Source organism: Plecotus auritus (genome assembly GCF_963455305.1).
Source record: "Plecotus auritus genome assembly, chromosome: 8".
Lineage (NCBI taxonomy): Eukaryota > Metazoa > Chordata > Mammalia > Chiroptera > Vespertilionidae > Plecotus > Plecotus auritus.
The window spans coordinates 132,825,140-132,852,827 of record NC_137782.1 but is presented as its reverse complement, the minus strand read 5'-3'; the positions used below and the strand labels follow the sequence as shown (position 1 = coordinate 132,852,827).

Genomic DNA, 27,688 nt, shown 5'->3' with positions numbered 1-27,688 from the left:
AACAATAAGGGTGCACAGATATTCAGTGCCACTGAGGATAAGTAGATAATGCTTTGGTGTTGTTAGAAGGATTGTTTAATTGAACCATGGAAGCAATTCAGGTTCAGCTTCTCTTTGCTTCCTCTTGCTCCAGCCCCTTTCCACTCTTAAGACCTTCATTAGTGTTGCTTCTTCCTCTAGCCTCATGGGACCAGAGTCGCACGGGACAGGACTCCTATGTCCTCATGGCCAGCTCCCAGGCGGAGATGGAGGAGTGGGTTAAATTCCTTAAGAGAGTCGCTGGCACACCCTCTGGAGGTAAGGACCCCGGCAGGCTTTTCTGGGCAGGTGTCTGTAACATCTCTGGGATAGTGTGTGTGGGGGGGGGGGCGTAGTTATAGATATGATCTTTCCTTGAACAGTGTTCAAAGGCCAGAGGACAACTCTGAGGTCATGCTCATTGTCAAGCCTCTAGCTTCCTGTCCCAGGTGATCTCAGCTGATGTCTGGAGTCCACCTGTGAACCTAGAGTCTGGGGCAGGGAGGCAGTTCTGGGGCCTGTGACCTGCCATGTAGGGGCTACAAGAAAAGAAGTAATTTGGGTGGGACAGCCAAACTCAGGAGTGCCTGCCTCAGTCATCCTGAATAGCGGCAACCTATTACAAAAAAAAGAATAACATGGTTTCATTAAACATTTCCTAGTTCCTAAACCCAATAATTTTATGGTGCTAATCAGGCTGAGATGCTTTTATATACTAAAGCTCTATTATATACTATCCAGCTTGCATAAACATAGCTTCAACCTTCCTTATTGCCCTGGATTGTGAAATGGTTGACATTTTCTGTTTTCCCCAGCCCAGCACTTTAGGCTGTCTGCATTGATAAGGGTCGTGGATGTTGCCTAATCGTATACCTAACCCTAACCCTAAACCCTAACCGTAACCCTAACCCTAACCTATGTGCTGTAGCCAACATCTGTGTCCCTTGTGCTCGGCTCAGCCCTGCCACTGCACACTGCTTTACTGTGTCATTGTCCACATGGGGATCTTTCCCTCCTCCTTCCTCAAGGCCAACATCCTAAGAAAGTCAAGCATAAGTCCTGTAGGCTGGGGAAAGTCCAAGGGAGAAGAAAACAGTACAGCACTATTTATTTATTCAAGGAACAGGGTTTGGCTTTGCTGTGGCATTTCAGATGTTCTTCAAGCCTCTCATTGAACCCAAATAATAGATCTCAGGATGAGAAGGCATTTGAAGATAGCAGAGTCCAGTCTGAGGTCCTGGGGCAAGTCAGACATCTGTTCTTCCTGTTTGTAAGTCAGGAAACTTCAGTCCTGAAGAAGTAAATAATTTGCCCAAGGGATCCAGCCATGGAGCAGCAGGGCCAGGGCTCCTGCCTCAGTAGGTAGCTCACTTCCACTTGTAAAGATCCCCTGGTTCTGTTAGCTGGGCAGGGCATGCACCCTCAACCACTGAGAAGTCTGAGAATGTTGCTGCTGCCTCATTTGTGAAATTTTCTATGGATTTTCCCACCTAGGACCTCCTCACTGCTCATGACCTTCACTGTACCATCCTGTGAGGTGTTATACTGCTTTAGTCTGAATTATAGTCTGTCAGAACAGCTAGAATATACTGTTAAACCTGTTTGTCAGTGGAGGTCCTCCTCTATTCAACACTGTCCCATAGCTTCACTTCTACCTAGAGGGCTTATAATGAATCATAGTGCACAGTCTGCCCCATCCATTATCTTTTACCTTGTCTTCCAGTACCTCCTCCTGTGCTTATTTCACTCCAAACTCACCAGCTTCCTTGATCTTCTCCAAACACCATGGAAATGTTTCTGAATCAGGGTCCTTGCATTTGCTGTCTGTAATTCTCTTCCCCCAGGTAGCTGTATGGTTTGGTCTCTTGCTTTGTTACTGTCTTTGCTCAAACATCACCTCAGTGAGCCTGCCCTTGATCATCTCATTTAACATTGAACCCCTTCCCCACCCTTCTCCCAGCCCTCCCTATCCCCCTTTCCTGCTTCATTTTTCTCCTTTCCTACCTTCTTCTAACATGCTAAATATTCTACTCATTTGTTTTGAGTTGGTTTCCCCTCGCTAGAATGAAAGCTTCAATCTGCTTATGCAGGAATTTCCCCCTCTATTTTGGGGAGTGCTGTATCCCAGAATCTAAACAGTGCCTGACAGAGAAGGTACTCAATAAATGTTTATTAAAGGAATAAGCCCAGGAATGGTCCCCTCTATCCAAGCAGCACTGTGTTCTACTCCCCTAGGCTGTCCACTTTGATAAATGACTACCAGCTTATCTGCAAAATTACTCGGTAAATGGGTTGCTCCCTCTAGAATGATCTTCCTTCAAGCACATTAATGATGAGTTTTAGTGAAGTTCTTTAGGGTTCATAGACTCCTTAAAGAATTCAATAAAAGCTTTGGATACTCTCTTCGACGATATGTTCAGACAAAATAAGTTTGAGTTCAACTTCAGGGTATTTTCAGACCCCAATAGTCATCTACACACCCCAGGTAATGAATCCCAACTCTGAGTTTTCGAAGTCACTCTAGTGACAGTTCTGCAAAGCTAAGGCCTCTTCCTGCCCTAGTCCCCTTCCTGGCCTCCTTTCTCCCTTGATGGGAAAGATGGCCTACGTGGTTTCCACAGCATACCCAACTTCTTCCCTGTGGCTCCTCCTGCCTGGTAGCTGGCCCTGAGCATTCCTCTCACCTTATCTGATTCAGGAACCAATTCCAATGGGAGAGTGGATGCTTCCTACACGTCATAGACACCAGCTGGGAGTCCTGCAGCTTAACTCAGTACTGACATTACCCAAATAGCATCAGATTCCACAGCCTAAGGGCCCAGTCCTACAAGACTGACCCCAATCACGTACACACTTCAGATGTCATGGCAAGTCCAACTGTCACCTGTGCTTCAGGATGGCTGACTATAGATGGGAATTTCCAACAATGACCTCCTTGGTTTTGTTTAATTTGCTAGAGTGGCTCACAGAACTCAAGAAACCAGTTTACTCACTATATGCCAGTTATTATAAAAAGATATAACTCAGAAATAGCCAGATGGATGAGATACAGAGAGCAAGGTATGGGGAAAGGGACATGGCACTTCCATGCCCTCTCCAGGAGCTCCACTCTCCTCTCATCTCCATGTGTTCACCAACCCAGAAGCTCTCTGAACCCTGTCCTTTGGGTTTTTATGGGAGCCTCATAACACAGATATGATTGATTAAATCACTGGCCATTGGGAATTGATTCAACCTCCAGGCCCTCTCTCCTCCCCTGACTTCTGAGTTGAGAGGGTGTGATTGAAAGTTCCAATCCTCTCATCATCTGGTGCTTTCCAAAAGATTAAAGATACCTTTATAACTCTCATAATGGAAGTTCCAAGAGTTTTACGAGCTCTGTGTCCAAGAAACGAGTCAAAGACCAAGTATATATTTCTTACAATCAATCACACTGTCATACCTTAGACAGCAGCACCTTCCCCAGAAGTTCTGGATGCAATTCCAGGTTTTTGCAACTTAAGTAGGATAAAGGGAAGAGAGGAGATCATATCTCCACTTCTGGTGACTTGTTCTCAGGCTCATAGCTGCCCATTTTCTTCAAAACACCTCCTCCTTTTAGTAAGAGGGCTCTGCCTCCACTGGATCCCCACATTGAAACCTGGTCTCTGTCCCATCCTCAGGGATCAAACAGTTCACATTGCAAATTGCTATTCAGTCAGGACCTGTTCTGCCCTCTTCCTCTGGAGGCTGGCCATCTGAGGCATTTCTCAGGCCACTGCTGGGTGCATAAGCACTGCACTAAATTGTGAATACTAGTAGGTCTGCTCAGCCTAACCAGATAATAAGACCCTGGAGTACTAGTAGGTCCCGTGTGTTAAGCGTCTTCGTGTGTTTGCCAACACTAAGTGCCTAGGTTCCTTTGTTTCCTCTCATTTATGAAGTTCTCTTGTCCTTCAGAGCATGATTTCACAATCTGTAGTGCAGTGTGGCTTGTGAGAGAGTGCTGTGTCTGCCATTTATTGTTCCATGTGTTCTGGTTCTTTCTTTCTAGCTAAAGTGGACATTAAAAGGAGTAATTTTTTTTACTTATTTTCATGAATTCCCTTATTCCCCTTCCCCAGATCCTTACACCAGACAGATACAAGTTTATTCATGAACTCAACAAATGTTTTTTGAGAATGTGTCATAGGCCAAGCATTGTGCTAGCACCAGGGGTACAATAGTGAAAGAGATAGTGGTGGGAGGAGTGAGGAAGGAAGAGAAGAGAAAAAAAGGCAAATTCCTTTCTCTCAAGGAGCTCACAGTATAGTATAAGACACAGAAATTAATTTAAAAAAACACACACACACAAAGAAACCCATGTAACTACAACTCTGAAAAGTAGCACAAAGGAAAAACACATGGTAAGATGGGGGTTGGGGGGGGGAATTGTATTTGTCAAGAAATTCAGGGAAGCCCTGAACTAGTGATGTTTCAGCTTAAATCTGAAGGGCTAATAGAGGCTAACTAGGCAGAAAAAGAGGAAGAGGAAGTGGCTCTGTCAGAGAAATAGCATGTGCAAATGTCCTGTGACAGAAAGAACAGGCTCTGGATTGAGAGGAAGGTGAAAACAGTGAAGATAGCCCTGATAAAGATATTGGTCTTCATTTTAAGGTGGCTGGGAAGAGGGTGGTGACGGTGGAGATGGAGAGAAGTGAATAGGTCTGTGCAGCATTTTACTGTAGAGGCAACATTGCCAGACCTGGGAGTGAATTCAACATGAAGGAGAGTGTGGGGTCCAAGATGAGTCCTCTATTCCTGGCCTATGAGTGAATGGAGGGATGAACACTTGGTTGGCAGCATTGCACTGCCCAGGGCCTTTCCTGGCAATCCTCCCTGCTCCTGACTATCTCAGCCTCACTCCCACCCCCATTCCCAACCCCCATCTTTTACCCCAGTGATGCCAAAAGTCCATTTCAAGTCTCCTGGGCCTGTCTGGTAGGGTTGCTGCACTATTTGCTAAATCATCTCCACGGGAGGGGGAAAAGCATCTCCGTTTAGCCAACAACCCACCTCCAAGACTATTCTCTCTGAAGGCTCAACTGAACCACCTGCAACTGTGAAAGCATTTCCAGAGAAGGGTGGGCTGGCTTCATCAACGCTAAGTGAAATCCTGTATTCCTGCCAGATGCTTTGATATATGGGGCAATGCTGGTAAGGGCTTGCGTGAGGGAATTTTTTTTTTAACCCACCTCCGTGGTATCCCTTGAATGGCAGTTGACAATTAGCTGCTAAGTAAAAGGAGGCACTTATTTTTATTGTGGGCCCTGACAGCTTTATGTTCACTCTTTAAAAGCCAAGAGTCATGTGTATAAAGGTGAGTGGGGAGGGGAAGTGGTGTGGGAAAAAAGAAGGGAGGGCCCGGGGCAGGTGCCTACAGATCCCAGAGTTTCTGTGCTGGAGTCAGAATCCGAGCAGTATTTACAAGCATGTGCTGGTCTGAAGGCGAGAGAGGGTGGCTTTCCCAGCCTGGGGAGGAGGAAAGGCTTGAGGCTGGCCCAGCAGAGGCTGCGATTCCTCGCTGTTGCCTGCCTCATATTCCCAGGATGCCGCAGTGGGCAATGGGCTGTGGCTTTCCCTCTCTGGCACTGCTCTTTGGCTGGAATTTCAGGAAGAAAATCCACAAGCTCCGAAAGAAAGGTATTTCTTCCCTATTTTGTGATTCAAGTCTTCCTCTAAAAGACACTGCCCAGCTCCCCTTCTTCCCTCCCTTGTCAGGGATGGGGAAGCTCCTGGAACTGCGCCCACGGGAAGCAGGTACCAATGCTTAGCAGACAGGGCGAGTGGGAAGGGGTGAAGCTGGGAGCAGGAGGGGGTGGGCAGACTCTCCTGGTGACCTTGGGGTGGGAAAGGGCTCTTGTCTTGAACCCAGGAATGTTTGAGTGATGATGAAGGAGAGACCAGGAAGTAACAGCTAATCCTTCCATTTTAATTTCCCCAAACCAACCCAGGGTCCTGTTATTGTTATTTTTTTGTGTGTGTGTTTTTTTAAAAAACAAAACTAGGGAGGGGTCTTGAGAAATAAAGACTGGATGATGGCCAGTAGCAGAAACTGGGCATCAGTCCACCTCTCCCTCCCTTCCCTTAAGATGTGATGATGTCTGAAATTTCTCCTAGACAATTGTATTCCATTGACTTTAAACAGAAGGTATTAAATCACTGACTTTGTAATCATGGGGCAAATATGACCTTGAATAAATTCCTGATCTGAGTCTCAATTTTCTCATCTGTAAAATGGGACAGTAATATCTACTTCTATGTTTCTTATAGGACTAAATGAGAGCTCATGTGAAAGCTTCTAGAGCAGTTTGTCATAGAATTAACTTGATTAAGTTAATTAATTATTATATGACATATTGTGATTAGCTAATCATTTAAAAATTGTATCTGTTAAGATGGAAATGCCTCTGTTAATGTTGACTGGTCCAACATGATGAGCAGTTTCTAGTGAATGAGCGGCTGGCAGAGGACAGAAAGAGCGGTGAGCACTAGAGCACTGAAGGAGCAGGTGCAACCTAGGAGGCCATGGTACAGAAAAGAAGCCTTGGAGTGGAAAATGGTCTTTTGAGTGTCTCCTACCTCCTTCCTCCTTCACTGGACCCTTCCTTAGTTCCATTGGGATGTCTCAGCTCGTCTATTCCCCATATCTAGGCTTCTTCATGTCCACCCAGGATCAAAGGGTGGCAATCAAGACCCAGAAGTCAGAGGTAGGCAGAGCTCAGGATTGGTCTCTGGCTTTCCAGAGATGTTGTATACCAAACTCCTCATATTCAATCGGAGATGAAGAGGGATGAAGCCTGACCTAGACAAACTAAAGCAAACAAGGATGCTCCTTCTCTCTCGTAAAAAGTTGGTCCTGATGTGTCTAGAGCTTGCAGCAATTATGTCTTGTTGGAGAGAATAGCTTTGGCTGATTTGTAGGCTGGAGATGTAAAGTTCCGAAGTCTTCATCATATGGGTGACATTTAAAGCCGTGAAATTTACAGAGTATGTGCAGATGAGAAAAAGAAAGCCTGGGACACTCTGACATTTGGAGGACAGGGAGAAACAGAGGGGTCATCAGAAAAGGCTGAGAAGGAGCAGCCAATGAGATAAATGGAGAACAGAGCGTGGTGGTCCAAAAGCCATGGGAAAACTTGTATCAGGAAGGAGGGGTAATTTGATGGGGGCTGATGGAGGAATTAATATGAAGATGGAAAATGTGACCCCAGGATTTATAAATGTAAAATAGGCCATTGATCTTGACAAGTGCAAGTATGAAGAAATGCTGATCAGAGTGTATTCAGGAGAGAGAAGGCTGAGTACAGGAGGGGTAGGGGACAGCAGGTAATAACAGCTCCTTGAGGACTGGTCCATCATGTGCCAGGCTCTGTGCCAGGAGATAAAAATAGATGGTGAGCCAGACAGGCTGTCGGCCTTTGAGGAGCCCACAGTCCAGTGGAAGAGAGAGATGTTTAAATAAATCATTATAAAATCCATGAGAAGTGATGGAATAGAGGTATATACAGGGAGCTCTATGAGCACAGAGGAGAGTGATCAAGTCCCTCTGAGGCAATGACATTTGAACTTGGGCTTTAGTAAGATCAGGTTTCTAGGTGGGGAGAAGGAGGAAGGGCATTTGCTCCAGAGTTTCCAAGAGCAAAGACCATTTTTTACTCTTTCTATCAATCTCTAGCTACCACAGCAGATGCTCAGTCTGTATTTGTTGAGTGATTTGTGAATTCTAGTGAAAGGAATTTGCAAGAAACAGAGTTGCATAAGAAATCATTACAGTAATTTTGAAAGTGGTAGCAAGGATAGAGAGGAGAGACAGTTTAAAGTGTAATGTAGAATGTACTAATCTATCTGGAAGGAAAGAGGGGTGTTGCAGATCATTTCAACACTCACCCTTTTGCTAACTGGGCTGAGTGTAGGTACCTTGTATTAAAGTGCTTGGTGCTTGTTTGCTGGATTGAGCAAATGCTATGGCTGTGAGGAATGCTATAGAAGAAGGGGGGGTGGGTAGAATGAGAGTGAGGTTGGAGAAGACACTGGGAGAACTGCCATTAGGTGTTGGACTTGTGGAATGGGGGGTGGGGAGAGAAATGATAGAGATAGGGAGAGACCTGGAGCAGATAAGTGGATTTTAAGTTACCAGTTTGTAGGTGATATCCCAATGTCTAGAGTGGGAGGACATCTGAGCTGGAATGCCAGGAAATGGAACAGCAGGTGGAAGAAGGGGCACAGTAAAGGAGACTGCAAAAGAACCCATAGAGATGTGGGGATAAAATGAGAGTGGGTGATTTTGTAGTCATGTGGGGAGAAAGTCTTGAAAAGGAAGAAGTATCAACCCCATCAGAGTCTTCAGTGAAGACCAGTCGAGTGTGGAGTAAGCATAGGAGGGCACTGGAAGTTTTATTGGGCAGACTGGGTGGAAAGATGCAGGCTGATTAAACCAGATGGAGAGGATTGAGGGGTTGAGAAGTGAATGCTAAGGGCAGAAGTAAAGGCTGTGAGGGTGGACGACTCTTTCAAGAAGTAGACTCACCATTTTTTGGATGAATATACTGGTGAATAGAAGAAAGGATAGCATTGGTTGTTTGAGACCTGGGATAGATTAGTCTTTAATAAATTAGCAAAGACTTAGACACATGTGGGCTCTTTCAATTGAAAGAGAAAAATACAAAAAGAGAAGGAGTGAAATCTTGGAAGAGGTGAAAAGGGTGGAAGAAACCACCATGTTAGAGGAAGCACAGTGTCCTTTTCTCCATCTAAGAGAGTCAAGCCAGACAGACAGGAAGAAGAATGAGAGAGGCAGAGACTAGAAATGAGGGAGTTCACTCATGATGTCCTCAATTTGGAGAGATAAGGGAAAGAGGAGACAAGGTCACCTGCTGAGACAGGATAGGGAATGGTGGTGAGCTCAAGGGGAGTGGTGAAGCTTTGGAACCAATCTTACAGAGATTGGAAATACAATGTCCATGATATGTTAGGCTACCAGTGGCCTGATAAAGGCGTGGAGAGGGAGTGGAAATCAGCAGAGTGGAGAAGATGGAGAGAAAAGGTGTGGGGAATGAGTGTACTGGTGAAAGTGACATTGAAATGATTGACTGGAGTATGGGAGGAAAAGAGAATGAACACAGGACAAGACTGATGGACTCAGAAGAGGAGAAAAGTTAGAGGATTGACTATGCAGAGGGTTATAAGAAGAAGCTTGGCCGAAACCGGTTTGGCTCAGTGGATAGAGCGTTAGCCTGTGGACTGAAGGGTCCCAGGTTCGATTCTGGTCAAGGGCATGTACCTTGGTTGCGGGCACATCCCCAGTAGGGGGTGTGCAGGAGGCGGCTGATCGATGTTTCTCTCTCATTGATGTTTCTAACTCTCTATCCCTCTCCCTTCCTCTCTGTAAAAAATCAATAAAATATATTAAAAAAAAAAAGAAGAAGAAGCTTGATTCCAGATCACCTGCAAAGTGGACCTTCCTTCTGCTTGGGGACCTTGGAAATGCAGCTCACATTTGACAACTCTGACAGCTGTGTACACACTGTCACATTGTGTTTGGGAGATCTTTCCTTAGGAGGCCCAGGGGGCCCCTTGGATTCAAGTTTCAACCACTCTGAAACACATCCACCTGTCCCTTTGAAGTGCTGCTCCCTGGACCCCTCAAAGGGAATTTTACAAATGCCATGTGGCCTATATTTTAAGTCAGATCATCTTAATTATTTCCTTCCAATTTGGTGAATATATCTATCTAGGTCATTTCACAGACAAACAGCAATCTAATTCTATATTGTATTGACATTCTCTAATTGTTTTTCATTATTTTTCATGGGGTCTTTTCATTTTCATAATTTGATGACATGCTAATTGAGCATAACAATCCCTTACTCTGTATAGCCAAAGGAATGCCATGTGTCCTGCTCCTGGCACATGGCAGGGTACTCAATAAATGTTAGCGTGAAGCTGAATTTATCTGCTGAGATCTTGACTAGTATTGAAACTAAATAAATGCCAAAATTATCATTAATCATGGAAAGCATTTGCTTGAAGATGAAATGATTAAGTAATTTAGCAAAATTTGTTGACTCTACCTTGTGCCAGGCTCTACGCTAAACACTGGGAATAAAAAGAGACCATCCCCATATTTCTAGCATGAGGGAGCCTATAGTCATACCGAGGGCACAGGGGCATACACATAATTATAGCACAGTGTAGAAAGGGATTGGGATATTTGAGAAGGATACGGATACACAGAATAGAGATAGAATCTCTCAGACTGGGGTCAGGGAAGGCTTAGCAGAGGTGACGATATTTGAGTGGAGCCAAGGAAGACAAATGGAATTCCAGCAGACAGAGAGGGGAGAGATGACAGACTGGGCAGTGAGAAGAGACCATTTGAGGGCATGAACATTGGAGAGCACCATGGGCTTTGGGAACATCAGGTGAGGTGCCTTTGGGGGTGTGACAGGAAGTCAGGCTAGAAAGGTAGGTGGGGGCCAGGCTGAATGCCAATCTAAAGAATGCCAGCCCCAGCTTCCAAACTTAAGCCACAGAAATATTTAATCAGTCTCACTGAAACACAAGTAAAACAGACAACAGCCCAGCAGGTCTGGTTGGGAGTAGGGAGAATAGAGACTCACTTGTTCAGCTGCTCCTGGATCTCATGCCCTCACCTCTCAAGCACTTGATGTGATGAGGGAAGGGCTTCAGAGGAAACCCCCAGGATTCTGAGGGGTAATTTGAAAAACACTGCTGTGGTAATTTGGGAAGAAGTGGCTGACTATTAAAAATAAGGGGGGATGCGCTCAGGTAGACCAGTGGTTTAGATAGGTAAGTAGTAGGAGGGCTTTGAATATAGAAGAGAAGAAACACAGTCATAGATGAGAGAGGAATCCAGCCTGGGCTGGCCTGGGACAATGGGTAAGGGTGGAAAGGATATGAGAGATTCGAGAACACATTAGAGCTCTTGATAGATGGAATCCACATTAATTAGAGACTTGTCCAGGGGACCAATAGAGAGAGAATCATGGGAAAAAAACCAAAGGGCTTTGGGAACCCGTGTCCATGGATTTAAGTGGTTGGTGCCACAGACCTAATTGTAACAGAGGGAAACTCAGGCAGGACAGAGCTGAAACCATGACCCGTCTTCTGAACTTCCAGGCCTCGTGGGAAAAAATGAGTAGCCACTGATTATCCTGATTTAGAAATTAACTTCATTACACCGCTGGGGTGGAAAAGGCTGGAGCCAAGCGCTGACAGGGCTGGGGCGGGCTGGTCCATGCATGCGTTGCTGGAGGCACTGTAATTTGGAACAGTGTTTTTGGAATGCGATTTGCATACCATCAAGTGATTAAAATGTTCAAGCCATGTGAATTAGTAATTCTACATGTGGGGCTTTGCCCTAAGGAAATAGTTCAAAAGAAGAAATAGCCTGTGCTCATCCATCCAAATGTCAAATAATTAATTAAACAATTAATTAGAAAAAAATGCATTGTGCTCTGTACATTCCAGGAACTCTGTTAGGCAAATGAATATGTTCTCTGTGTGGAAATGTTAAAATAGTCAAGCACAGTAAACCAACCTAAATTATTCAAATACTACACTGGTTTAATATGCTCTGAGATATCCATGTGACAGACTTATGCTTAATGCTATATAACACAAGCAGGTTATTCAAAATCACCTGCTTGCTGCTGTGGTTAAGAACACATTCTCTTGCATATACTGCCTGCATTGAATTCTGACTGTACCATGCCCTGGCCTCTGACCTTGGCAAGTTCATCAGTGCCTCTAAGGCTCAGTATCTTTAACAGTAAGATGGGCATAACAATTAATACCACTTCATAGGATTGCTGTCAAGATTAAATGAGAAAAGATATGCAAAGTGCTGAACACAATTTCTAGCACACTCAATAAAAGTGACTTGTTACTTTAAATACGTAAAAATGTGTGTCATTAGAAAAAGACTGACAGAAACTACCCCAGTTTCCAGCCCCAGGAAATATTGTGGGCGACTTGTTTCCTCTATTTTGTTTAGTATCATTTCCCTAAAACCTCTGAGGTCATAGGCAACACAGAAATTCAAGAAATAGGCAAAGCACTTTGACCTGTCAGTTCATCCAACAGGAGTCAAAATAATGGGAAGGTCCTGTTTTTCTCTTCCAGCGGTGTTTGGCCAGCGTTTGGATGAGACCGTGGCCTATGAGCAGAAATTTGGCCCCCACCTGGTGCCCATCCTCGTGGAGAAGTGTGCGGAGTTCATCCTGGAACATGGCCTGAATGAAGAGGGCATCTTCCGGCTGCCTGGGCAGGACAACCTGGTGAAGCAGCTCAGAGATGCTTTTGATGCAGGGGAGAGGCCCTCCTTTGACAGGTACACTGCCTTCACCTCACCCTTCCCTCTGCCTTAACTTGCGTAAGAGGACTTCTCTCTTCCAGTTGAGCTATGGGACTCACACAGACACTGCCAAGAGCCCTGGCTTGCAACAGAAAGAGCCTTTGTTTTGCTCAAAGTTTAGAATGTGGGAGCCTGGGGCACAGTTAGGAGAGCATGGCGATCAATTACCTGAGAGAAATGTGAGCTCCATGGAGAGCCTGCTGGGCAGATACGGGGGAGGGGAGGATGGGGGAGGGGAAAGATGGGTTCTAGATCCAGGCCCAGCCTTCGGGGCAGATAAGGAACGTGGGGCTGAGTTGCCTGTACAACAGACTGGGTGTGGTGGAGAACACACCATGTCTAGATCCAAGGGCTGCGATGGTCTCCCTCAGCTTTCCCGAAGCGGCCAGAACCAGCCCTTGTTATTGTGGGAGAGCACAGTACTATCCAAGTCTGAACTTAGTTCTGAGCCCTTCTGGAGGGAGTACATACTAACAGGTTGGCTGCCTGGTGTTTTCCCATGGATGTTGCCCAGCCCTGTTTGGGGCATATCTGGTGCAGGGTCATTTCTCCCCACCATTCCCTCCCCTCCCGACCTCCTCCAGCCTCCCAGCCAAGGTTTTCTTGTCTGCCATGCACAGCTAGTACAACCACCATCCTACATTGCACGTGCACTGCTTATTGTGCAATATTTGCCTTGGTTGCCTGCATGCACTTGTCCTGCTGGCAAGAAAAAGTCATTATTCTTTCCAAATCAGCGGCCTACAAACTAGGATTTAGCAAGTCAGGCCTGAGCACTATCCAGTTTCCAAAGGTTAAAATTCTTCACAAGCTTATTGAGGACTGAAGAGCAGGGCTGATTCTGGGGAAGGGTGAATAGCTGGGTGTCATGCTGTGTGGACAGTGTTACTGCTCACCTCTCCCTCTCCTCTCACTCCAGTCCCCAATGTTTCCTTCTGCCTTGGAAGCATCTCTAACACCCATCCATTTCCATCTTCGCAGCCACTGTCTTAGTTTGGACCACCATAGGCCTGTCTTTGCTGCCCTTGGCACATAACAGGTTAGTGTAGCAAGGGTGCTGTATTTTCACAGGAAAGCAATGGGTGGAGTTGTTATTGGAACTATACCAGGTTATGGGCATGAAATTTAAGGACCTTTTAGCATCACCGTAAATTGATTTTCATTACCAGGCACTCGTTCAATTAAGCTTGCCACCTTTATATTCACTTTTCTTCTTATGTTTTTAATTAGCTTTGAGTTGATCAAAAGATGCAGGTGGGTTGTTGCAAAAGCAATGTGAAGTCAGCCAGGAGGCATAGAGGTGATTTCGGGGGGTTGCCAAATACCTGCCCTAGCCTCGAGCTCCTGCGTCTATAAAATCATCCTGGGTGGTAGAGTCAGAGTCTTTGATTCTTCTGAAATATTTGGATCTGGAAGGAGGAAAGTTATCACACATCTCTGCTGCCAGTGCTGAGGAGTTCCCACAGCCAAAAATAGGAAGGGTCCTTCAGGGTCCTCCCAGGACTGGTTCTTTGGGCCCACATGACCCTTGTGGGTACTCATCTAGACCCCTACGATGGTCACATGTGCAGTTTCACTGTGAGTTCCCCAAATTGCCTCACTGGATGAAGGAAATCAAAGGACCTCTATTGGCAGATTCTAGTACAGGTGTGTCAGGCTCTCATTCAGGATAAAAATGTGAATTTAAAAATCTCTTTGTCTATCCTCCTCTAGGCTGGCTACTGCCTGATCGCAGAGCTAGTGCACTTCCAGGACATTCTGCATTGTAAGATCAGTGCTTCAGGGGAAGGTGGGCAGAGCTATCTGGGGAGCCCTGGCTAGTCTCTGCGGGACCAGGGCTTGAACTCAGAAACCACCTGGCTCCTGACTTGCTTTTAGTCTTTGATTTAAAATTTAAGGATGTTCCATTGGGTTGGAGGAACAGCAAAATCAGGAAGTATCATGCTGGAAATTTAGACTATAACAATGACATCCGATCAGCCCTGTCCCAATGGGGCACAGACATGAAACCAAAAATTTACAGAAGTAACTATAATTTTCATTGTATTAAGTGCTAAAAATGAAAAAGAGATGGTATTGTGAGAATTTAGAACAGGGGTTTTTGACATGGTCTGGTGGGTTTAGGAAGGTCCCCAAGAAAATGACATTTAAGCTGAGACACAATAAAGAAGCATGAGGAGTTAGCCAGGCGATGCAGCCTTATCTTCCCCTGGGAAAATGAATGGGCAGCGTTCTGTGTATTTCAGTGTGCTAGGATGACTTACATAGCTAACTGTGTTCTTTGATTACAACTTTGAGGTATCTATATTGAATCTGTGGTTTATAACCCCTTTCTCTTCTAATGTTGGCTATTAAATGTTGTCTTCGTTTCTCCTGACTAAACTGTCTAGTAGTTTTTATTATTGTTTTTCTACAAAAGATTCTGTTTTCTTGACATATCCTCTATGCTGTTTTTCTCATTTCAAATTCGTTGTTTTCTACATTGCTTTTGTGGGTGTGTTTTGAGTGCTGGGGGCTGTGCCAGGCCGGGGACAGTGCACTGGAGAATTGAACCCTGGAAGCAGGAGGCTAGATTAGGAGGCTGAGCAGTCCTGGCAGGGAGTGGGGCAGGGGGAATCCTCCTTCTGAAAAGTGGAGTGGAAGGAGGGAGGGACTCGGAGATATTCATGTGACATTTGGATAGCAGAATTGAGGGGACTTGGGAGACTAATTGGATGTGGGGTGAGAGAGACCCCAATCGAACCGTAGACCTGGGATTCTGATTAAGACCTGGGTGGACGGCGACATTAGGAGAATGCTGCTTCTGCAAGGTGTGCACTGGTTGATTTTCTGACACTTTCTTGGGAACTTCTTGTGTATTTTGCCAAGAGGGCTTTGCCTGGGGACATTTTTAGGCAATGACTCAGCAGGGAAGTCTCTTCCTGAATCCCCACCCTCTGACTTCCTGAGGGCCGTCATGGAGCATAGACAGCAGTCTGGTCTGTGCAGGCTGAGGTGCAGAGTTCTCAGGCTGCAAAGGGGGAGCCTCCAACCACTGGCTGTCAAAAACAAGTGTTAAAAAATGTGCACACAACGCCAAGACAGAGCTTTCTAGTCAAGTCCTGGCATTCTCGCTTCTGCTGCCTCCAAGGCCTCCCTTCTCCTCCTCCTGTCCAATCCACCCCTCCTGTCTCTCACCGGGAGGTATTCACCCAACAGATTCTATATTCCCAATTGCTGACCAAAGGAGTCACTCAGCTTATCTGAACCTCTTCCCACATCACAGCTTTCTAAATACTATCAGGGCTATCTCTTAAGAACATCAGTTTTTTCTTGACATGAAATAAATCAATATTTCTTTACTAATGATCTTCCAGTATGTGGTAGATTCAGGTTTATTTTCTCTATGGAATAAATGTAACAGCTCTATAAACCAGGAGTCAGCAGACATTTTTAAAGGGCCACATATGAAATATTTATGTGTTGTGGGCTAGATGGTCTCTGTGGCAACTACTCAACTCTGCTCTTATCTCAACTCGACCAAAGACTATACAAAAATGAATGAGCATAGCTGTGTTCCTATAGCACTTTATGGAAGCTGAAATTCAAAATTTATGTCATTTTCACATGCCATGAAATATCCTTCTCTTGAGTTATTTCTCCAACCATTAAAATATGTAAAATCCATTTTTAGCTAGCTGGCTGTACAAATATAGGCAGCGGGCCAGATTTGGCTCTGGGATCATGGTGTGTCAGATCCTGCTGTTAACCAGAGAAGCTGAGCTGAAGTGCCCATGTCTCTTTCTGCTAATCAGGTGATCAAATCAATGTTGTCTCAGTTCCTGCAGCAGGCCTCCTTCCTCCCCCTCCAGGCCTATCCACATGCTGCCTGCCCCACGCTGTACCTCCTGATCACTCTACAGATCTTGACTGAAGAGTCCCTTGTGGTTCCCCAACTCTGCATTAAGTGTCCCTTTCCACATTTCCATACGATCCCAGGTCCAGGACTTCCCTTGTCATGGTACTAACCACACAGTATATTGTAATGACTTGGTAACATTTAAGTTTGCACACTTCTGTGGTTCAATGAGATGAGGTGTCCTGTGTGTCCCTTTGGTTCACTGCTGAAAGCCTAGTGCCTGACATAGTATCTTGCACCAAATAGTTTCTTTCAAAGCTTGTTGATTGAATGAATGATTGCATAAATATATAAATGAATCTCAGAATTAGTTTAAGATTCTGAGGTATCAAATAGATCAATGGACCGTGGATATAAAGCAGTTATCACATGAAAAATGAGACACTTAAGTACTGAATGCTAAATTGTGAGGTGCTAAGGGACTTGGAGAAAGAAGAAAGCAATGAAGATTAAACTGTTGAAGGTTTAATGAAAAAGTAGACCTTGAACTTTCCTTTGAGGCAGTTAGGCAGAATAGATAAAGGAAAAGGTGTTGGGGGATTATTCCATAAAAGGAATTAGCAAAAATGTTTTGGTCAATATACCTTTATCAGACTCTATTTCTCTGCAAAGCTTCCCTTTGGACCCTGGATTCTATTGAGTGGATCACCAGGGGGGAGCTGAGGAGACTTCTGGAGTTTTGCTTTCAAAGGGTGTTGCTCATTTTCTTCCAGAGATACAGATGTGCACACGGTGGCCTCCCTATTAAAGCTCTACCTCCGAGACCTCCCAGAGCCTGTGGTTCCCTGGAGCCAGTATGAGGGATTCCTGCTCTGTGGGCAACTCATGAATGCAGATGAGGCAAAGGTTGGTATCGCGTTAGAGTTAGGTGTCCTGCTTGGGAAGAAGATGATTGTTACTGAACACTATTCTGGTAGGCAGGGAACAGTGTGTCAGGAGGTCCATACCCGTTGGTGAGATACTTTGTCCAACAGGAACTTCCTTGGCAACCAAAGGCAAATGAAGCCAATCATGGTGACAGCCTTCATGGGATGTAACAATCCAATAAAGAATTGACCCATAATCAAATACCAAAAGTCACTTTAAAGTTAGTAAGAGAGGGGGGATGCATTTGAGAAGGGTTTCAAGCAATATGGCCTTGTTGAGACCCACTGGGACACAAGGTCAAGCTGCCCTACTTGGAAAGCAGGTGAGAGGTCTGACTGTACTAGCTCCATGATGACCACAAGTGTTAGACATGGGCATACAAAGAATGCACGTGCCAGAGAGAGGAAGGGCGGAGCTTTTCTTGTTCCTTTCAGCTTCAGCTGCCTGCTGGGTCTGTGGCTCCCTGAGATAATTCCTCTTCTCAGTTTTGTGTGTGCCTTTCAATAACTTTTTATTTTGAAATAACTGTAAATTCACAAAATGTTGCAAAAAATAGTATGGGGAGAGGCTCATTGTTTTTTTGTAGTGTTACTTTTTTATTTGTTTGTTCTTCTTCCAAGAACCGGAGGCAAGGACTATCAGCAACTCATACCCACAGTAATTGCTTAATGAACGCTTGAGATGTAACGCTCCAATAGCACTGCCAAAGTGTTGCTTCTACACAGACACACCAATTATGTTCCAAGGTCTCATTGCTGGCAAGTGAGCAGGCTCATTTACTGGTTAAAAATGTCTTTCCAGGCTCAGCAGGAGTTGATGAAGCAGCTTTCCACCCTTCCTCGAGACAACTACAGCCTCTTGAGCTACATCTGCAGGTAGGAGTCCCCTGGTATCAGCTACACAGTTTCTAGTCAAGAGGGTGGGGAGTGAAGGGGGCCTCATACATGGTGATGCAAGATGATCTGACTTTGGGTGATAGGCACACAGTGCAATATGCAGATCTTGTATCATAGAAATCCACACCTGAAACCTATATGATCCTATTAACCAATGTCACACCAATAAATTTAATAATAAGAATAAGAATAAAAATAACTTCCTGGATAGAGAAGGAAAGAGTGTCTCTGTGAACTCAGAGACTCTAGTTCAGATATTTGGAGGGTCAACTCTATTTACATAGCTCCGAGGTAGTTTCCTGTGTCCACAAGATAATTTAAAGGACCCCCTGAAAATTTGATCGGCATACAAAATGTACATGCTTCCTCCTCAGGTTTCCTCAGCACTGCTCAGAATCCTGGGACAAGCAATAGAACCAAAATCTTTATAATGTTTCTAGAATTATCTCCCATCATCCTGACTTAGTGCCCCAGAGGCATAGATTCCAGTTCCCCTTTCTGAGGACCTGCTATGTGTCATCTCTGTGGCAACATGCAACATGCGGATTGACCCAGGCCTGCTGAGTTGGGAGCCTGGATCTCCATGCCAGACAGAGCTGAAATTTATCTTAATTTTAAAACATCATTTGTTATAGTTTCCAGATTATAAAAAGTGATACATGCTTGATTTGGAAACCAGGAAAATGCAACATACTGTAAAGAGGAAATAAAAATTAACCACAATCTCCTTACCCAGTAAAAATCACTATTAAGACCTGAGTGTTTTTCCTTCTGGATGTTTTTGTCTCTATGATTGATTTTTACATTCATCAATATAAATTTACGAGAACAATTTTTATACCAAATTGAAATTACATATATATATTTGTGTTCTGCTTTCTTTTTTGGCTTAATGTTCCATTGTGAACACTTTCCTATGTCATACAATAGGATTATAAATAACTTCATAATATTCCATAAGCTTTTCTCATTTGGACAGACCAGCATTTATTTGATAATTTCTCTGTGTTTCAGATTTTATGTTGCTCCAGTCTATCCATTTAAAAATGGTTTCCAGAAAAAGTAGAAATTCCTTTGTTAGCTGTTTAGTTTTTCTTTAATTGTGAATCAGAAGTGCATGCCTCAACTGGGTAGAATTATAGTAAAAATTAATTGTTAATTATTGAGCACCTGCTGAGAATTTGAGACACTTGGTGCTATAATTGGAGGCTGAGAGTAAGGAGGCACTGGGATTCCCATCTCTGAGATTTTCCTCTCTGGAGACTTGGGCATGATGGGTGCTGAGAGCCTGGGAGATAAGCTTATAAAGGCAGGACAGGGAGCAGTCAAATGCCCATTTTGGTCCTTCTAGTCTCCTCTTAGCTCCCTGAAACTGCATCCTGCCTTCTGCCAGTGTGACTCCCCTCAGACCAAGGCCACCACCTCAGCTGGGCAGACCCCTCCTGGTTTCTATTCTTCCTTGATCTTGAATCTTTGGGGGTGAAGCTAAACTCTTCTGGGAATAGCAGGCTGATCCCACTCCTGAGATCAGAAGGAGAATTGGGATGCATCTCTGAAATCTCATTGGTACCCAGAAGTGCTTTCTTCTAGCAAATTCCTATTTCTTACTCTGGGATTGCCTGTCTGTTCACAGGTTCCTACATGAAATCCAGCTGAACTGTGCTGTTAACAAGATGAGCGTGGATAATCTGGCTACCGTGATTGGTGTGAATCTTATCAGGTCAAAGGTAGAAGACCCTGCTGTGATTATGAGGGGTAAGAATGGTCCTGTGGTAAGACAGATACAGAGGAACTAACAACAGTTACGACACTAGCCCTCATGTCTGTGCACTGATCTGCAATTTGCCATGAATTTTCAGCTGATTATTTTGTCTGAATTGTAAAATAGCCCTGTGAAGTAGACAGGGCAGGAATTATGTCCATTCTCCAGATCACAGCAGTGGTTAAAGATTTACCTAAAGGTCACACAGTACATACAATAGGCTGGCAAAAAAACAGTTAGCTAATGTTTCTTAATCTTTTATTATGTTTAAATACCCTTAGCCAGAGAGAGTAAACAAGTTTCATTTTATAAGCCAAGTCAGAAAAAGAGTACTTGTAAAGCTGTGTTGAAAAGGCTTCTGAGGCTGTGTCTTGGATCAGTGAGCAAAAGTCCTGCCATAGAGTACTGATGTCTGCCATAGATTTGAGGAGGCAATATGCCTGGCACGTATTCACTGTGTGTGCAATAAAAATCGCATGTCACATTGAAGACCACATTAGGAGAGACAGATGTCTTAATTTTCTCTGCTGTTAAATTGCTAATTTCCTGATTAAAGACTGAGCCAGTGGGGTGTAAACTGAAAATAACCATCTTTCACTACAATCCACATCTTTGTTCTAGCCCATCCCTTTCACCACAGTATCCTACTCCAAGCAATTAAGAAGAGTCATATGAGGAGCAAAATGAGGTCCTTTGGGGCGCTGTGGTTTTAAAGACACTTTTGGAGACATCCCATAGGTAGAGACCTTTGAGGACTACGCCGTGGTCCAGCACCACAAATCTCTTTCTTTTCTTTCAGGTACTCCTCAAATCCAAAGAGTGATGACCATGATGATCAGAGACCATGAAGTCCTCTTCCCCAAGTCCAAGGATGTACCCCTGTCACCCCCAGCTCCCAAAAATGACCCCAAGAAACCTCCAGTGGCTCGAAGCTCTGTGGGCTGGGATGCCTCTGAGGATGTCCCAATTTCTAGGACAGACAGCTTCAGTAACATGGTAAGGTGCAGAGAGCCTTCCTCCTTCCATATGACTCTTCCTTTAATCCAGGTTATTCCATGTAAGAGCGGCTGTGGGTGGCAATTTGAGGAGTTTTTGATGATGCTGTGGCTATGGGTACAACTGGTACAGACTCGTTTGAATGCATCTTTTTTCCCTTATTTATTTATTTATTTATTTATTTATTTATTTATTTTTATTGTCTAAAGTTTTACATATGTCTCCTTTTTCCCCAATTGACCCCGTCCCCCCCAGCCAATCCCACCCTGGGCATCTTGAAAGCTTGGCCTCTTTCAAAGTCTAATCTCTGCATCCTGGAGGTGGGATTAGTGATGTGTGTGCCAATGACTGAGCAATGGAACTCTTCACTGAAGCACACTCCAAAGGGAAACACTTTGAAACACGGTCCAGAGAAGTTCAATGGGAAAAAAGATATACCACCTTGTAAATGTTTTAGTGAGGGTTATTGAAAATTCTGGGTCAAAGTCCAGAGAGAACTGGTTTCCTTCTAACCCATGAAACGTGATTTCTTTCTCAGAGCATGTGATGTGTTCGTGTAATATTTCCCATTCTCTGATAAACTGTCTCAGCAATGTCAACCCCCTCATTTGTACTGAAGGCTTGGGGCTCACGTTCCCAATGTCAGAAAACTCTGCAGACTCTGAAATTTAGACTGTTTGAGGGCAACAACTTACAAAGGTCAAATATGTTTTATATATTTATAAAACAAGTTGTTTTTTTTGTAAAAGAACATGTGAACTTTATATAGCAGCCTGATTAGTTATGTGCGACCAAGAAATGAATTGAAAATTTCGGGTTGACCTGGTAATGTAGGTTGCCTGTAGTTCTTTTTATCTTGAGGATGATTAAGAAAGGACTGGGGGGAAAAGTAGGTAGTGGTTGGTGGTGATGTTTCTTAGGTAAAGTCTGGACACAATACATCTTACTAACACTCAAAAATTAAATTCATGTTTGGAAATGTCCATACCTTGTATAGTGACATCATCCTAGAAGTGCTTCAGATTAGCCATTGCTATGCTCATTTGACAGGTTTCTTCTATTAATTATAACAGTGTGGGCAGTTCTGGGCAGGCACTTTGCTGGGAAATGTAAACAGATCAGCTCTGGACTCCTCACCATAACTCTATTGGGCAGAATTTATCATGCACATTTTATGTCTCAGGGAGGTCGACCAGGTGGCCCAAGGTGGCAGCACTAGAATGTTACAGAATAAGATTTTGATCTAGTTCTCACCTCAAGACCCAGGTGCTTCTGACTCCAGATGAGGTTGCTGAAGCAGTTGATTAGCAGAAGAGTTAGAACAGTGGTCGGCAAACTGCGGCTCGCGAGCTGCGGTTTGCTGCTCTGTTGACTAATGAGTTTGCCGACTACTGAGTTAGAAGAAGAGTTTCAGCCCTTATTTTCAGATTTTATGTTTACGACTCATTCTTTTTTTTTGTCTTTCTCTTTTTCTTTCTAATTTAACTGAAAAAAATAAAAAGGAAGAAAAAGAGCTACATTGAGAAGTCCTGCTCCTCCTCTACCTCCACCCTTTACCTTCCATCCTTCCCTGCCTTTATTAGTTTATTTATCTTTCCATTGTTCCTTTATGCAAATTTAAGCAGATATGAATGTAAATTGTGACCTTTTCATGTTAATACATAGACAGCTACCTCATATGACCTTATGTTTTTGCAGGTGTAGAATGTTCCACTCTTGTACCATAATCTACCTAACCAGCCCCTATAGATAAACAGATGGTTTTCATTCCTTTGTACTACAAGTAAGGCTGCAATGAATAACCTTGACTATGCTTCATTTTGTATGCAGGGCTATATTTTATATTTCTGGGCTAAATTCCCAGAACTGGGATTGCTGACTCAGAAGTTACATAGATTTGTACTGTGTAATTTTGATTAAAATTATCAAATGAAGTTTGTGCCATTTTGTACTTCCACCAGTGATGTATAAAATAATCTGTTTCCCTACAGTTTCACCAGCAGAAGTGTACTGTCAAATTTGGGGTTCTTTTATGGTGGGGGTCCTTTTGATAGGTGAGAACTGATATGTCAGTAATTTTAATTTGAGTTTTCCTATTATAAGTGAGTCCAAATATCTTTTCTTATATGTAAAGGCCAACTGCATTTTCCTCTGTGAGCTCTTGATCTTGTCCTTTTCCCATTAGTTATTGGTCTTTTTCTTTTTCTTTTTAATTGGTTATTGGTCTTTTTCTTCTCAATTTTTATGAACCTTATATAGTAGGGAGTGTAGCCTGTTGTCAGTGATATGCCTTGCAAATATTTTTGCCAGTTTGTCATTTCTTATTTGATTTAGCATATGGTGATTTCTTTGTTTTAATTTTGTTCATTTAAGTTTGGGGGCTCATGCCATGTAGGTTGAATTTATCAAATGTTTCTTTTATGACTTCTGGATTTTGAGTCCTAGTCAGAAAAGCCTCCCTATTCTAAAGTTATAAAAGAATCCTGGTTTAGGACTCTTTTACCTCAAACATATAATGCTTTTAATCAGTGCTTCACCTTTAGAATATGAGTTCCTTCAAATACCATGTCCTTTCAGAAAAAAAATGCCAGTCAGATAATCAACTAATGTGACCAATGAACAGATGGTCTTCTAATGAAGAGCTTCTTCATAGGTGTGCTGCCCAGAGATGCTTTCTTTCAAGCCTCTAATTTTTTTTTCTTGCGAACATGACACAAGTGGGGAAAACCCCATGTAACTTTTATGGTCATTTTTTTTTCTAGGCCAGCGACTCAGAAGCAACCAGCCCCACTGAACAACAGCCAAGTGACATGTTTCTGGAACACAGCAGCAAAACTCCCAGGGAAAAGCCAGGGGATTGGAAGCTGCAATCACGGAAAAGGACTCAGACCCTCCCTAATCGGAAATGTTTCTTAACAGCAGCTTTCCAAGGTGCCAACAGCAGCAAAGTAGAGATCTTTAAAAATGAGTTCTGGTCATCTTCTTCAGAGGCGAAGGCAGGGGAGGGGGGGCATAGGCGAACACTGTCTCAAGGTGTGCAGAACTTTTCTGATGCCCAGAGGACTTCCACCTATGATAACATCCCTACCCTGCCAGGGTCCCCTGGGAACGAAGCAGGGGCACTCTCTTCCCATGCCTGCGACTCCAAGAGAGATACTCTTTCGAGCCCAAACTTTGAAACCGGGCCTGCGACAAAGAACTCTGGAGAAGAGGGACTGGAGTCTTTGCAAAGGACAGTCCAGGAGCTGAAAAAGGAAATAGAAACACAGAAACAAGCCTTTGAGGAACAGATTAAAAAGTAAGTCACATACAGAGGGGAGCCACTCAGCTTTCATCTTAAGAAGCAATAGGGATTGTTCTCATCTGCCAAAGAAGTGACATTATAAACCTTCAGTGTGGAGAATACAGTAATCTATAGCAGTTAGGCCTGATAAGAAAAAAGGGTAAAGGGAGTGATGAGTGACTAAGCTAGTGAAAACTCTGAGCTTCAAATTAAATTCATGAAAAATTATGTAGCTTAATCAACTATTTCTAAATAGCAATTCTTTAAGGATCAACATGCTTAATAAATTAAGAGGAACTTAAAACTTTTTTCACATTAGTGTGATTTATCCTTTCTGAAAATATTTATTGAGTACCTGTTGTGCTCCAGGTGACATCCCAGCTATTGGGGAATAGTACTGAACAAAACAGACAAAAGTTCCTGTGCTAATAGAGCTTTCCTTCTAGTGAGAACAGACAGACAATACAAATAAGTAATGAAAATATATGCTATGCCCAATGGTAGAAAATGCCATGGAGAGAAATAAGTCAGGGCAGGAGGTTGGGGGATTCCAGAAGGGGGCTCTGATGTTAAATAGGGTTGTCAAGAAGGCCTCACTGAGAAGGTGGCATTAAAGCAAAGGCCTGAAGGAGAAGAGGGAACAAGTCAGGTCTACATATGAGAGAAGAGCAGGCTAGGCAGAGAGACCAAAGGTGCAGAGGCCAGAGGAAGGAAGCAGGTCTAGGTGTTCATGCACCAGAGCAGTGGTGGGCTAGAGCAGGAGGAAGTCACTGAGAGGAGAGAGAGCAGAGAAATGGAGGCCAGAGCACAAATCAATTGTTGGTAGAACTAAAAGATTAGTGTGACGTCTTGGCAGTGACCAAAGCATCCTGGAGAAGACTCCCACTGTACTCTAACATGGATGTCATTGATAGGGTAGGGAAAGAACTGTCTGCCATGGAGGCGGCCACTCCTCCTGAATGGAACAGTCTTCTGAATCCACCATCAGGGGCCTCCCATCTTTGGTGGAAGGAGAAGAAACAGTTCAGAGTGTCTTAGCTTCATGCTTCAGACACATCTTTTCATGTAACCCCCACAGCAATCTTTTGAAATAGGTAATAGCCCCACTTTACAGAAGAAATGGGGGCTCAAGAAGGACAAAAAGATTCTTGAAGGTCACACAACTAATTATTGGTGGGGCTGGGATTTTAACCTACTTCAACCAGCTCCCAAGCCCACTGAGATCTTACCTCTCCACTGAAATCACTGGTCAAGATGTAGCATAATGTCTCATTTGAGATGTCTCCTAAAACAAGAAGTATATGGAGAATTTGGAGAAGAAAACGAGCTTTATAATGGGAGGACCAGAAGGAATGAGACTAATTTAATTTTAAGAAGCAATAGGAAGTGGTAGACAAGGGGCATTATATGCAGAATGGGGCAAAGCCCTTGAAGACAGAAGTCAGGCATGGGCTCACATGGGAGCTTGTCTCCATGTAAAATGATAAGGCATTTGGGGGACCAGGGAGGCAGCACCTCTCAGAATGAAATTCTGAAGCAAATTTCCAATCACACAATCTTCCCACAAGCTTGAAATCTCTTTTGGCTGAGAAATAGCATATGTATTCTCATTCCTGAGAGTTAATTCAGCATAGCCAGGCAGGGGGCCACCTGGGGGCAGGGGGCCACCGGGGACTAGATTAGGATTTTGGCCAGTAATAGTGAAAAGCCTCTGAATTCAGGAATCCAATAGATTCTTCACCTGGAGCAGGATTCAGAAGTGAGGATGGCATTGCCAAGACTGCTGCTCCAAAGGGGAGTTCCCTGTACTTCTCCAAATCTTGATTCCTAGGAGGCCTTACTAAGAGAAGGCACTGGTCCATACTCACCATTGAAGCAGGATGAGAAGGCTCTTAAGTGTACAAAGGTGTTGGCAATGGAATCTGTGGAACATGGATGGGGCTTCAGTAAATCAATATTTCTGTTGTGCAGGACTAATGCAAGGTGCTAGGAGGAGGCGGTATTGAAATAAATATAATTAGATGTAGTCCCTTCTTTTAAAGACTATTATCAGATGGAAGATATAAGATGAACAACAAAAACGAGATGTCACAGAATGGTGTTAAATGACAAAACAGGGTCAGACATGCTGTGGGAATTCATTTTCCTAGGAAATACTCACGTGGGGGTTGGGGCGTAAATAAGTGGTACAGGTTGGGTATGGGTCTTGTGATGTGGAAAGGAAAATGGACAGAGGAGGGTGCGAGAAGGGGGAGTCTAGCGGTAATACTCAATTCTTTCATTCATTTCTTTCCTTCCTTGTAGTCTTGAGAAGGAAAATTATGACGTCTGGGCTAAGGTGGTGAGGCTCAATGAAGAACTGGAGAAGGAAAAGAAGAAGTCTGCAGCCTTGGAAATCAGCCTCCGCAACATGGAGCGCTCCCGGGAGGATGTTGAGAGGAGGAACAAAACCTTGGAAGAAGAAGTCAAGGAATTTGTCAAATCGATGAAGGAGCCTAAGGCTGATGCATGAGAATCCCAGGAGTACAGGGGAAGCAGCCCACAGAGGCCCAACACTGCTCCCTTTTTCCTTGCTATGTGACAGCTGGGAAGCAAAATCACTCCCTAAGAAGAGAGGACATTTGGGAGGAAAAGATCACATTTCCCAGTAAATAAACCAGTGGAATTTGCAGGAAGATAAGAGAGAGCAGGGACATATGTGGACGTCTATGGCCGCCTGTGGCTGTATTCAAAAGGATTGCATTATTCCACTGTGGTCTCAGGCTGAGTGACTTGGAACTCTCTATAGCTGGATGGCTATGTCCGATGGAGACATTTGAGCCAGGCCGCATCTCATGACCCAGGGAACAGGCTGTCCCTAATTGAAGCTGGACTGTCTGTGGCTTAGTTCTTTGTTGTCTAGGTGTGGAACAATTCACCTCGTCATATGGACATGGGGCATCTCTGAGACAGAAAGGCTGAAATTGACCTTCAGCTTCTGAGTGCTCACCATGGCTTTGAGGGGCTGCCCTTGCTAAAGCCAGAGCCCCATTCTAACACTCCCCAATGATGCACCATCCCCAGGAGCTGGAAACTCAATTATTAGTAGACTAAAAGAAAATGAGCAATAAACTGTATTTATGAAAGCAACATAGATGAGAAAATTATATTCAAATATAGCAAAACAATAAATAAATAAAAGCAGGGCTATTGATTCATACACCTTGGTGCGAGTTAGTAAAAGGCCTTCTTCCCTGGGGCAGAGGCACCAATCCACCGGTACGTGGCTTGGTGAGTGGGGCACAGACTGGATTCCAGTCCTTACTTGCCTTTCAGTGGCCACAATTGCACAGGGCGGACCCGCTCTGATATGACTTCCTTTGAGGATGGTTGGGAGTTTAGATAGTGACAGTCATAATAATAATACTTTTTTCTGTTTCACCAAAATATAAGTGATTTCACCCTTTAAAAAAGGGACATGAGGTCTAGACCTTTCTAGACAGCTGATTTTTCCTTTAAGCCAACCTGGCAGAGGCCTCTAGTGAGGTCCCAGGCCTTGCCAGGTAGGATGGAGGATTCTTTAATAGTTTTC

The 27,688-nt window shown here is 43.9% G+C and overlaps 1 protein-coding gene across 4 annotated transcripts in view; it reads left to right on the top strand.

Moving 5' to 3' along the window:
* Positions 1-27,315, top strand: part of ARHGAP25 (Rho GTPase activating protein 25) — an 80,799-nt gene extending 53,484 nt beyond the window's left edge. For 2 of the 4 annotated variants that reach the window (XM_080684618.1, XM_080684620.1), the window contains exons 4-11: positions 181-297; positions 12,184-12,391; positions 17,027-17,159; positions 17,982-18,055; positions 19,710-19,831; positions 20,638-20,839; positions 23,602-24,132; positions 26,422-27,315. In XM_080684618.1, coding sequence (XP_080540744.1) covers positions 181-297; positions 12,184-12,391; positions 17,027-17,159; positions 17,982-18,055; positions 19,710-19,831; positions 20,638-20,839; positions 23,602-24,132; positions 26,422-26,629 — 1,595 coding nt within the window. In that variant the 3' untranslated portion in view covers positions 26,630-27,315. Of the gene's footprint in view, positions 1-180; positions 298-12,183; positions 12,392-17,026; positions 17,160-17,981; positions 18,056-19,709; positions 19,832-20,637; positions 20,840-23,596; positions 24,133-26,421 lie in introns of all 4 variants that reach the window. The other 2 variants (XM_080684621.1, XM_080684619.1) reach the window with 1 other exon arrangement.
* Positions 27,316-27,688: the final 373 nt, after the last annotated feature.